We start from the raw sequence: 11322 nt of genomic DNA, 5'->3' as shown, positions 1-11322 counted from the left end.
CTTCCCTTAAATAGTGAAGGAAAAGCTGGAGGCCAGATCATACTGGTCCTTTAATTCACTATATGAAAGGTGTGGGCAAGTGAAAAGGTATGGGATAGAATCATTGTCCTTTCCATTCGTAGAAAGGTAAAGAACAAGCAAATAAATACAATATAACAATGACAAATATACAGGCCTACTATGGATGCCCACCTATGATCCCAGCACTTTAGAGCTGAGGCAAGAAATGAGTTCATGGCCAAAAATGAATGATTTTGGTTCAATCTCTCTGCTCCCGCCCACCTCCCCACCCCCACCCCCAGACAGGGTTTCTCTGTATCCCTGGCTGTCCTGGAACTTGCTATGTGAACCAGGCTGGCCTTGAACTCAGATCCACCTGCCTCTGCCTCAGTGCTGGGATTAAAGGTGTGCCACCACCAGCTTCAATGTTTCAAACAAGGATGTTGAGTTGGTGAATGTGTGAATGTGTTTCCAGTCTTCCTTTGAGAACTGTGAAGCTTTAAAGTGCATCAAGTGCCAACATGAAAGTTCAGAAGCAAACAAGCTGTGGCCTTGTTCTCAAGAAGGCCTTTACAAGGTACAAGGTAAGGCAAGTGTGCATTGGCTCTGCTTTCTGGCCTTTCATTAGGGTTACATGATTGTTCCTAGTTGTGATAAAGCATGCCGTCTTAAAGTCTGAGTAAGTACAGGAATGGAATGCTAACTCATACAACTTAAAAACCTGTGTGCTAGCTGGAGGAGAGTACAATGCTAAACGGACACTGCTGTACATACGGTGTTCACACCACTGCAGGAGAATTGAATTCCCGTGTCACGGCACGTTAGAGGAGCATCTCTGAATGAGCATTGCATGGCAGGAATCACAGACACGCACTGGCTTTGGTGAAGAAGGCAAAGGCAGCTCGTTGTCAGAGCAGGCATTACAGAAAATTTCCCCACAGTTTCTACAGTGGTGCTATTAAATAGAAAAATTGGGGGAGGGGAAACTGAATTAGAAACCATTTTTGTTGCCCAAATGTTTAGGCTCATTTTCACCCTCTTCATGGCTCTTTGTTGTTGTTGTTGTTTTGTTTTGTTTTTTCCTGACAAGGTTTCTCTGTACAGCCCTGGCTGTCCTGGACCCGCTTTGTAGACCAGGTTGGCCTCGAACTTAGAGAGATCCGTCTGTCTGCCTCTGCCTCCTCAAGTGCTGAGATTACAGACATGTGCTACTGAACCCAGCTCCCTTCTTACCTTTCTTTTGGAGAGTGAAAATTCCTTCTCACAAAGCTTACAGTGTGTTGCATCTTTGTCTTTCAGCCAGACCAGTCCCTAATAGGAAAGGTGAGTGTTAGTGTTCAAATCAGTAATGTCTGAACTTATCTAAAAAGCATGAAAATAGAAAAGACATAATTCCTGTGTGCAGAGTTCCTATGACTCATTTCACCAGTTTTTAGGGACCCACTTCTAAAGGCTTGAGGTTCAGGCAATAGCTCTCAGAGAAAGGTCAGGGAACTCAGGAAATGTCGAGACAGAAGAGCCCAGGCCAGATGTGGGCAGGGGGCTGCCTTAAAGGCAAATGAGCCACCCAGCTTCTTCCGGGGACATGTGACAGAGGTGCTAAGTTATAGAAGAATGAGAATATTCTAGTGCTGAAGTAAAGCATGGGAAAATAAATCCAGTAACAGGCTGTTGACTTGAGGAGAAATGACAAGGATGTAGTGCACATAAGAGGCAATGGCACTTCTTGGATCTCTGGGTTCAGGGCTATGTACAGACACCATGTCTGAAAGGGGGAAAGTTTAGGCCAGATGTGGTGACATAACGTTTTTAATCCCAGCACTCAAGAGGCAGGAGGATATTGATTTTGAGGCTCCTGTTCCAAGGGATCTAATCCCCTTTTGGTCTCTATATGACTGTTTTACTAGATCAGGGTACTGAATTACAGCAATAGAGTAACCGAGGTTCTAGGACTTTTTGAATAACATTTTGTTTTTCAAAACAGGTTTATCTGTATAGCCCTTGCTGTCCTGGAACTCACGCTGTAGACTGGGCTAGCTTCAAATTCACAGACATCCACCTGCCTCCTGAGAGTCAGGATTGAAGGGGTGCACCACCACTGCTTGGCCAGCCTCACGTAACATTTTGAGTAAAAAATTGAGTCACTAAAGTGCTGACTCAATCAGTAGTCCCATCTCAGAGAAGGATTCTTTCAGACATACCCAAAGTAACACACATTGTCAAAGCAACCTTGTATGCAACAGAAGCTAGAAGCTAGTCTAGAAAGGTAAATTGAGGGTTAGTCAGGACATACTATCTACTGAAATAGCACTACAGTGTCATCTTTCATCAAGATTATACATCCTTTAACATGCACTAAAAAAGTCATCCATTCCCATCTTCTACAGCACGTCAGTAAGAATGGAGATAATGATGGAAGAGTGTCTGTACCACCGCACTGCCTTCAGCACTGCGACCTCTGTACTCTGGGATTTGGGGTACACTGCACATTTATCCTTCTGGTGGGTGCTAGGACCAAACCAAAGCCTTTCAAACACTTCAGGTTTGCCGACTTTAGAAAGTCAGTTGCACTGACTTTCCTTTTCACTCACCTGGAATGCTTTGTTGGCTTCTTTGATGTCATCTATTTTAAGTTTGGATCTAAAAACATTACAAACAGGTCCAAATTTTAGTATGCATGTAAATACAGAACACATAATATTTCTCATTGGGAAGGCATTGATGTTTCATTGCATATAATTTTAAGATCCTAAAAACCTCTGGCTAAGTGAATATTTTGCATTTTCCTAACTTTTCTAAATGTCCTAAAACAAAAAGCAGTATTTGAGATTTCCACAAACTGGTTTTTTTTTTTTTTTTTTTTTTTTTAAAGACAGTTTCATAATCTACAGCTAGATTTTTCAAAAGCGTCTGTGGGCGTGGGGGTGTGTGTGAGTTTGTGGAAGTGCATATATAAAGCCCTTTGATAGATTCCCCAGCACCGTATAAACCCAGGTGTGGTGGCCTACATCTGTAATTCTAGCACTTGGGAAGTTACTAGGCCAGCCTGGGATATTTGAGACCTTGTCTCAAGAAAATAAACACTTGAGCCGGGCGTGGTGGCACACACCTTTAATCCCAGCGCTCGGGAGGTAGAGGCAGGCGGATCGCTGTGAGTTCGAGGTCAGCCTGGTCTACAAAGTGAGTCCAGGACAGCCAAGGCTACACAGAGAAACCCTGTCTCGAAAAAAAAACAAAAACAAGATCATGTGTGTGACTGTTTAGCCTGCATGTATGTATGTATACTATGTACATGTCTGATACCCAAAGGTCAGAAGGAGGGCATTGGGTTCCTTACAACTGGAGTTAGGGATGGGTGTAAGCCATCATGTGGTGCTTGGAATTTTAGCTAAGTCCTCTGCAAGAACAACTACACTAACCCACTGAGCTCTCCAGCCCAATTTGTTTGATTTTTAAAGGCATGATAGAAAGGCTGGTCCTGCTTCTCTGCAGCTGTGGATGACCTTGATATCCTGACCTTTCCACCACTACTGAGATCACAGCCTCTTTCCTGGCTTTTCTTTAATTTTTATTTCATGTTCATTTGTGTTTTACTTGCATGTATGTTTGTGTGAAGGTGTCAGCTCCCCTGGAATTGGAGTTACAGGCAGTTGTAAGCTGTTGTGTGGGTACTGATAATTGAACCCGGGTCCTCAGGAAGAGCCCTCTGTACTTAGTCATCTCTGCAGTCCTCCTGGCTTCCTTTTTTTTCTTTCTTTTTTTTTCCTTTTTTCTTTTTGGTTTTTCGAGACAGGGTTTCTCTCTGTGTAGCCTTGGCTGTCCTGGACTCACTTTGTAGACCAGGCTGGCCTCAAACTCACAGTGATCCGCCTGCCCCTGCCTCCCGAGTGCTGAGACTGAAGGCGTGCGCCACCACACCCAACTCTGGCTTCCTTTTCATTATGGAATCATAACAACATTTTACTACAAGAACACAATGAATCATGGTAAGCTGTGGCCTCCTAGGGCATAAAAACTACCTCTACTTCCCAACAAAGCTGGCTCTTGTCTCAAAATAGTATGATAGCTCTGGACATTTTCAAATTTCAGCTTATGTTGTCCTGACAAAATGCTTTATCACTGAACATTGTTCTTGCTTTCACTTGCTGGAATCCTTCAGAGCAAGGTCCACTGAAATGCACAGAACTACTAAAACTCCTTTAAAGAATCTAGTCTTGGGCAGGGGTGGTAGTGCACACTTTTAATCCCAGGCAGAGGCAGGTGATCTCTTGTGAGTTTGAGGTCAGCCTGGTCTACAAAGGGAGTCCAGGACAGCCAGTTTTTAGTGTCCCCATACTCAAGCCCCTCTGCATAATGGATCTGATACACATTCATGGGCTGGAGTGATACCATGAAAGCAGGCCTGCAGCAAGAGTAAGGTGAGGCAGGTCTAGACTTGAGCAGGAATAGGGCCAGCCCCCTCCCTGCCCGGGGCCTGCAAGTGCTGCAGGCATATAGCCTGCCACCTCTGCCACCCTTGAGGCCAGGCTACGGTTAAACTTCCTCAGTCTCCTTATAAGATCATAATCCAGCAAGCACCTGGAATTCCTCTTCATGCAAATAAGGCATTCCCAGTACCAAAGATGTAGAATCACCCCAAAAACCCTTACCTAATCCCCAAAGGCCTTTGTTTCCGCCCCCCCCCCCCAATTAAAAAGCTGTCTTTCCAGAAGGCTGTTTCTCATCATGCACGGAGATTGCACATTGCACCCACCCACCCACCAAAGCTAAGCTTCACTGCTTCCAGCCCAGCCCGGTGTGCAGTAAGCCTGGATACCGGGGGGGAAGTGGACACACATGGGCACTTAGCTGAAGGAAGAGAGAGGAATTACTCGCAGAGTTTGCTGCCAAGTTCTTGCAGAGCTTGTTCTTGCTCGTGATATATTTTTTTCAATTGCTGATTTTCATCTTGGAGGTTAAGAAACTCCTTCAATAAAAAACAGAAAATAAAACTTTTAAAAAACCAAAAACTCCAAATTGCATATGTATCACTAATTAGGAAAATATAAATATCTTTTTGGTTTGGTTTGTTTTTTTTTTTTTCCCCCCAAGACAGTTTCTCTGTGTAGCATTGGCTATACTGGACTTGCTTTGTAGACCAGGCGGGCCTCTGCCTCCCAAGTGCTGGGATTAAAGGCATGCACCACCACCGCCCGGCAAGTATAAATATCTTAAGAGTTTTTTCTGATCCTGCTTCCATTCTACTTCCCAAGTGCTAGAATTACAGGAGTATTCTATCAAGCTTTGAAAGGGAGTTTTCAGATACCTCATCCCTCCTACATGTATGTATATGTACTCTGTATGCTTGATGCCCAGAGGTCAGAAGAGAACATGAGACCCCTGCACCTGGAGTTAGAGACGGTCGTGAGTCACCAACTAAGAGCTCACCGTGGCCTGGAAGTCACGTAGCTAGGCTAGCCTCAACCTCTTGCCTCAGCCTACTCAGTTCTGGAATTACAGGCATACACACAACACTCAATTTCTCTTTTTCCCAAGACAGGCTTCCTCTGTATAGCCCTGGCTGTCCTGGAGCTCACTCTGTATACCTGTCTGTGCCTCAAATGCTGGGGTTAAAGGCATGCACCACCACCTCCAGACCCCTTAATCTTTTTCTAAGAGACAGAATGTATCTGAACTCTTTCCTCCTTACCCATATTCCAAAAATGACGACTATATCCTGTTTCTTAATATACATGTAAATTGTATAAAGTATCATTTTAAAAGATTTGTATGCATGTGCATGGAGGTTGGAAGACACCACGGTTGTTATACATAGCACTGCCTACCACCTCCTTTGAGACACTGTATTTCATTGGCTGGAGCTCACAAGTTAGTCTAGACTGGCTGGCCAGTGAGTCCCAGGGCTGCCTGCTCAGCTAAGACTACGCGTTCTATAAGCACTTTACTGACAGCAGTCCCCTCTGCCCCCAAATCATTTATATAAGCTGAAAGAAGTTGGGCACAGTGGTTCATGCCTTAATTCCAGCACTCCAGAGGCTGAGACAGAACTGCCATGAGGTCAAGGGAAGCTTTTGCTGCAGAGGTCAGAGACAGTCTGGGCTATAGTAGGAAACCCGGTCTCCAACAAGAGTTAATTAACATAAAGATATAAAATTTAAAGTTTTACCACTATTTACTTTTTTAAGACTAATGATTTGCTGGGTCTCATGTCTAAGATGAGACAGGGCATCTTTCTCCTTTTGAAGATCTTCTTGCAAAGTCTGCCTCCATTCCTTCTCAATCTTCAAGTCTGTCTCCAGCTGCACCCTTGAACAGCAAACACAGAAGCTCAGTGCTCAGTCATTTTTGAGATTGGGTCTCATGTAGCCAAGTGTACCCTTAATCCCAGAATCCCAGTCCTGCCTCCACAAGTGTGTCTACTGTCAGGTGCTAGTGGTGCATGCCTTTAATCTTAGCACTCGATGGATCCAGATCTCTGTACGTTTGAGACCAGCTTGGTCTACACAGCAAGTTCCCCAACAGCCAGAGCTACACAAAGAGAAACCCTGTTTTCAGAAACATAAAGGCGTGTGTGTGTGTGTGTATTTGTGTATGTTTAAAGACAGCGTTTTGTAAGCGGTGTAAGCTACCTGATGTCCTATGGATTACACTGGTGCTCCTCTGCAAGAGGAACATACATGCTGTTAACAATTGTACTAGCCCTCCAGTACCCTTTATTTTTTTTTCATTTTTGTTAAAAAGGAGACAAGGTCGCATATATTATATAGGCTGGCCGCAAACTTGCTACATAGCCAAATTTTACCTTTAATTTCTAATCCTTTTGCCTCAGCTTATACAACCAATGTAGACTGTATAAGACCTTATTTCAAAAAAGTTTTCAGATAATCTGTCAACTATTTTAAGCCAGTCAGTCCTGACGCACACCTTTGATCCCGGCACTCCAGAGGCTAGCACAAAATTGCTCTGCCATTTTGTGCAGAGGCAGGTAGATTACTGTGAGTTCCAGGCCAGCCTGATCTACAAAGCGAGTCCAGGACAGCCATGGCTACACAGAAACCTGTCTTGAAAAAATAAATATTTTTAAAATAAAATTAGGCCACGCACTTTTTATCTCAGCAGAGGCACACAGATCTCTGAGTTCAAGGCCATCTAGAACTACCTTTTTTTGAGACCATTTTAGTGGGTAAAGCCTCTTGGTTCCAAGCCTGACAACCTGAATCTGCTCTAACAGTCCCACATTGGGAAAAGAAAATCCAACCCTTCTATATATATACACACACACCTTTCCACATGTATACTCATCTAACATACTAAATAAAGCTGTGCATTGCATACACGCATACACACACACACACACACACACACACACACAGAAAAATCATGTCCTGCCCTTACTTTGTGGTGCTGAGAATTGAATTTGGGGCTTTGTGCAAACTAAGAAGCATATATACTCTACCCATGAACTATTATGCAGCCCAGAACATGGTAAAGCCACCAGCTGATGATGCAGCTCAGTGGCTAGAGTGCTTGTGTGGCATAAACAAAGCCTGGGTTTTGACCCCTAGCATCATGTAAGCCAGGCATGGTGGCACTTACCTGTAATTCCAGCATTCCGAGGTGGAAGCAGGAAGAACAGAGGTCCAAAGTCACCCTTATGTAGGGAATTATGTAGGCCAGCCTGGGGCACATGAGACATTATCTCCAAATGTAAGCAGAAATAATGGGAGTAAAGCTGTTATTTTCACATTTTTCAGTACCTGTGTGGTTCTGGAGGTTGAAGCCAGGGCCTCACCAATGCTAGGGTCGTGCTTTCCCACTGAACTATCTCTCTAGCCCAATTTTTAAAAAATTGTATTTAGTGTGAGATCTGAGGACAACTTACAGGACTCAGTTTCTCTCCTTCCACTACGTGGGTCCTAGAGACTGAACTCAGGTTTGGTAGAAACCTACTGAGCCATCACCTGTCCCACACACCTCCTTTAGGTGGCTATACTGGCTGACAGAGACCATGTTAGTTTAAGAATTTGATTCCAAGACCAAACACTCACAGCTGCTGCTCCTTCTGCGAGATCTGTCTCTGCAGACTGTCGGATTTGCTCAGACACTCTTGGGCATATTTCTCATCCTTGTCCTCAGCTTCCATTTGTGCCTTCTCTGCTTGCTGCAATCTGGTGTAATTCAAATCAACTTTGGGTAAAACTGAGGCTAGAACTAGGGTGTAAAAGGGTGAAGAAGACAAATAAAAGAAAAAATGGGGAAATAGAAACATTTCTAAATGAAAACAAAGTTTGGGGGAGAACTCACAAACTCAAATGTGAAAGAGCCACACAATGTCTAGAAATTGTTTTGTGCTTTTTTTTTTCAATACAAGATATAATATGCCCAGAAAACTATCTTTGAATTTGCTTTATTTCTTGTTCATAATTAATGCAAAGCAATACAGTTTTTACCGTTGGAGGATAATGATTCAAATTTCAATGTGGCTAGGTATGATGCTGCCTTTTTACAAAACTATGAGCAGCACACTTGGGTCTATAGTAAACGCAGAACACATCTGCTTTATGTGATGCTAAGATGTGTGTGCCAGGAATCAAGCGCACTACAAGGCCAAGAGCAAAGAGCAACAGTTTCTCTCAGTAGTGGAGTCTTCTATCAGACCTCTGTGCAGCTGCTCAAGTATGCAAAGCTGTCTATGTACGTGTCTATGCATCCAAGATTAAGACTCAGAAAGATCTAACGCTTGTTGGCATCATTCCCTAGAGATCAATTTTTAGATATTTTACATTTATCAATGTCTTCTTTACATGTATGTCTGAGTACCACATACATGCCTGGTACAGCCCACAGAGGCCAAAAGGGGATGCCAGATCTCCTGGAACTGGAGTTTCAGTTTTGAGCCACCATGTGGGTACTGGGAACTGAACCCAGGGCCTCTGTAAGAACATGTGCTCTTAACTGCTACACCATGTCTCCAACCCCCTAGATAAAATTTTTATTCTTTACAGATTAGCTTAAAATGGTGTGGTCATTTTTTTTTTTTCCTGTTTTTATTTAAGTCACTGATTTTCCCTAGGCTTAGCTCCACTCCTTGTACCCCTTGACCATCAAGATTTCTGAGGTTTATCTTTAATCTTTTGTAAGAAAATATTTTCCAGGATTCAGAGGACATTAACTCTTCACAAGAAGTCACAAGTGAACTCTTGCATCTTCCTATCTGCCTCAAAAACACCCTAAGTAAGGCAACACACATTGCGAGTATAAAAGCCTCCAGGAAAGGAGAGGAAGTAAGTTACCTCTAGGTTTACATTGAAATGAAAGGATTAAGGCGGTAGGGTGGCCTCAGCTTTCTTCTCTAAAGGTATAGGAAGTAAGTGAGGTAGGCCTTGCAGTTGTGCTATCCCAAAAGAGGGCTGGGGTATTAGAAAACTGAGGTGCTGAAGCCCAGGGCAACGGCCAACCTGGCTTGAAAACTCCTTTAAAAACTTAACTTTAAAATCAGTAAGGAGCCATTAGGCAGTGTGCTAGTGTGTGTGTGTGTGTGAGAGAGAGAGAGAGAGAGAGAGAGAGAGAGAGAGATCTGTGCGAACACAGCCTGAAACCAAGGGTTTCTAGTTTCCATCAAAAGGTAGCTAAAAAGATAAAACTGAAAATCTTGCCCTCCACAAAGATGAGGCTTAGGTCTGCCCTTGCGCACAGGCTGAGGAATGCATCAGGAGCCCAGTGTACCTGCTGTGTCTCACAGCAGCCATGAGGGGCTCCTACAGCCTGTACAGTGTGAGAGAGCATAAATTCTTTTCTGTTTAACATATGGTAAAAGTATGGGTTCTCTCTTTGAGGGGGTTTCAGAAAGAGATGTCTTTGACCAGCTTGTATTGGTCCTGAGGGTCACTGCCAGCACTTTTCACTAATGACACTGCAATTGTCCTAGTCTGAGTTAACAAATCGTTGTCACTTCATAATGGAATGGACAGAAATCAAAGACAAGAAACAGTAATAAAGATGTCCAAAAGTGGGGATAAAGAAAACAACAAAAAGAAAGAAGAAAAAAGAAGAAAGAGGATGTCAATAAAAGAATATTTGTGTCAGTAAAGCATCAATAGTTATGTTTTCTCTAAGTTCAAAGAAAGCAATGGTGAGACATGTCGACTCAACATGACAAGGCAATGGATACATTACAATCTCCAACAGTAAAATGGAAGTGCCATTGACATAAAATCCTGCCTTGGGTTAGGCTGAGGGTCCTATCTCAGAAAGTAACTACACTGTCAACTCAGGCTGGAGTTTCAGCTAGGAGATGGCCAGTGGTGAGGAAAGGCACCACAACAGCAAAGCATGGCCGTCTCCAGGGACAGTTCTGCCAGAGCCTGCCCATTTCTTTTTTTCCAGGCCTTTGTGTTTAGTTTTATATAACTGACTAAATGACAAGAAATTGTAGATATTGTGCCTTTAAAATATCTCCAAGAGAACAACTTCAAATGAATCACTCTAAATAAAGCAACTTGATTCCATGCAGCTCTGACAGACACAGGCCCTAGGTGAGCTTTTCCAACAGCTTTCTGTGGCAGGTGTCAGAGGAGAAGACAGGGGGAGGAGAGACGTGAACATGAGGAGCTTACCTTTGCTCCAGCTGCCTCATGGCCGTGGTGATTTTATTGGTCTTTTCTTCTAGTCGGGCAATTATTTCATTTTTTTCTTTCAAGCCATCTTCGGAGCCCTAATTTATAAAAATACAACAGCTATTTTGGTTTTGGTACCCAAATGCTAGACAAAATGTAATGGCATATGCTTTGGAATCCTAGCACTCAGGAATTGGGGATAGGATTGTGCATTCAATGCCAACAGCCTCATTACAGGGCCATTGAGGCCAGCCTAGGCAGCCAGTTCCTCCCCAAAATAACCAAAATACAGGATGCACCAGAGAGGGCCTCAGAAGGTGCCCTTACCTGATCAGTGGAGTTCGACCTCTGGAACCCATATGATGGAAGGTAAGTCTATTACTGAAATTGTCCTCTATGTGTGTCAAGACACACACAAACTAACACAACAACAAAAACCTCTCATACTTCAATGTTATTGAAGGACATCAACAGGGGGCTGGAGAGATGGCTCAGGGGTTAATAGCACTGGCTGTTCTTCTCAAAGTCCTGAGTTCAATTCCCAGAAACCACATGGTGGCTCACAACCATCTGTAAGATCTGGTGCCCTCTTCTGGCCTGCTTGCTCACATGCAGGGAGAACACTGTATAAATAATAAATCTTTTTTTTAAAAAAAGAAAGGAAAGGTAACAACAGGCTGCTAAGCATGGTGGCACTAGGGAAGCA

The 11322-nt window shown here is 43.5% G+C and overlaps 1 protein-coding gene across 1 annotated transcript in view; it reads right to left on the bottom strand.

Moving 5' to 3' along the window:
- Positions 1-794: 794 nt before the first annotated feature.
- The window catches only part of Rufy2 (RUN and FYVE domain containing 2), a 29524-nt gene continuing 18996 nt past the window's right edge, over positions 795-11322 (bottom strand). Inside the window, exons 12-18 of the mRNA XM_051153151.1 lie at positions 10617-10714; positions 8049-8168; positions 6177-6306; positions 4872-4966; positions 2592-2640; positions 1234-1311; positions 795-955 (exon numbers count right to left, since the gene is read on the bottom strand). Coding sequence (XP_051009108.1) covers positions 812-955; positions 1234-1311; positions 2592-2640; positions 4872-4966; positions 6177-6306; positions 8049-8168; positions 10617-10714 — 714 coding nt within the window. The 3' untranslated portion in view covers positions 795-811. The remainder of the gene's footprint in view (positions 956-1233; positions 1312-2591; positions 2641-4871; positions 4967-6176; positions 6307-8048; positions 8169-10616; positions 10715-11322) is intronic.

The sequence above is a fragment of the Acomys russatus genome, chromosome 11 (assembly GCF_903995435.1).
Source record: "Acomys russatus chromosome 11, mAcoRus1.1, whole genome shotgun sequence".
Classification (NCBI taxonomy): domain Eukaryota; kingdom Metazoa; phylum Chordata; class Mammalia; order Rodentia; family Muridae; genus Acomys; species Acomys russatus.
This window is presented reverse-complemented; position numbering and strand designations above follow the sequence as displayed.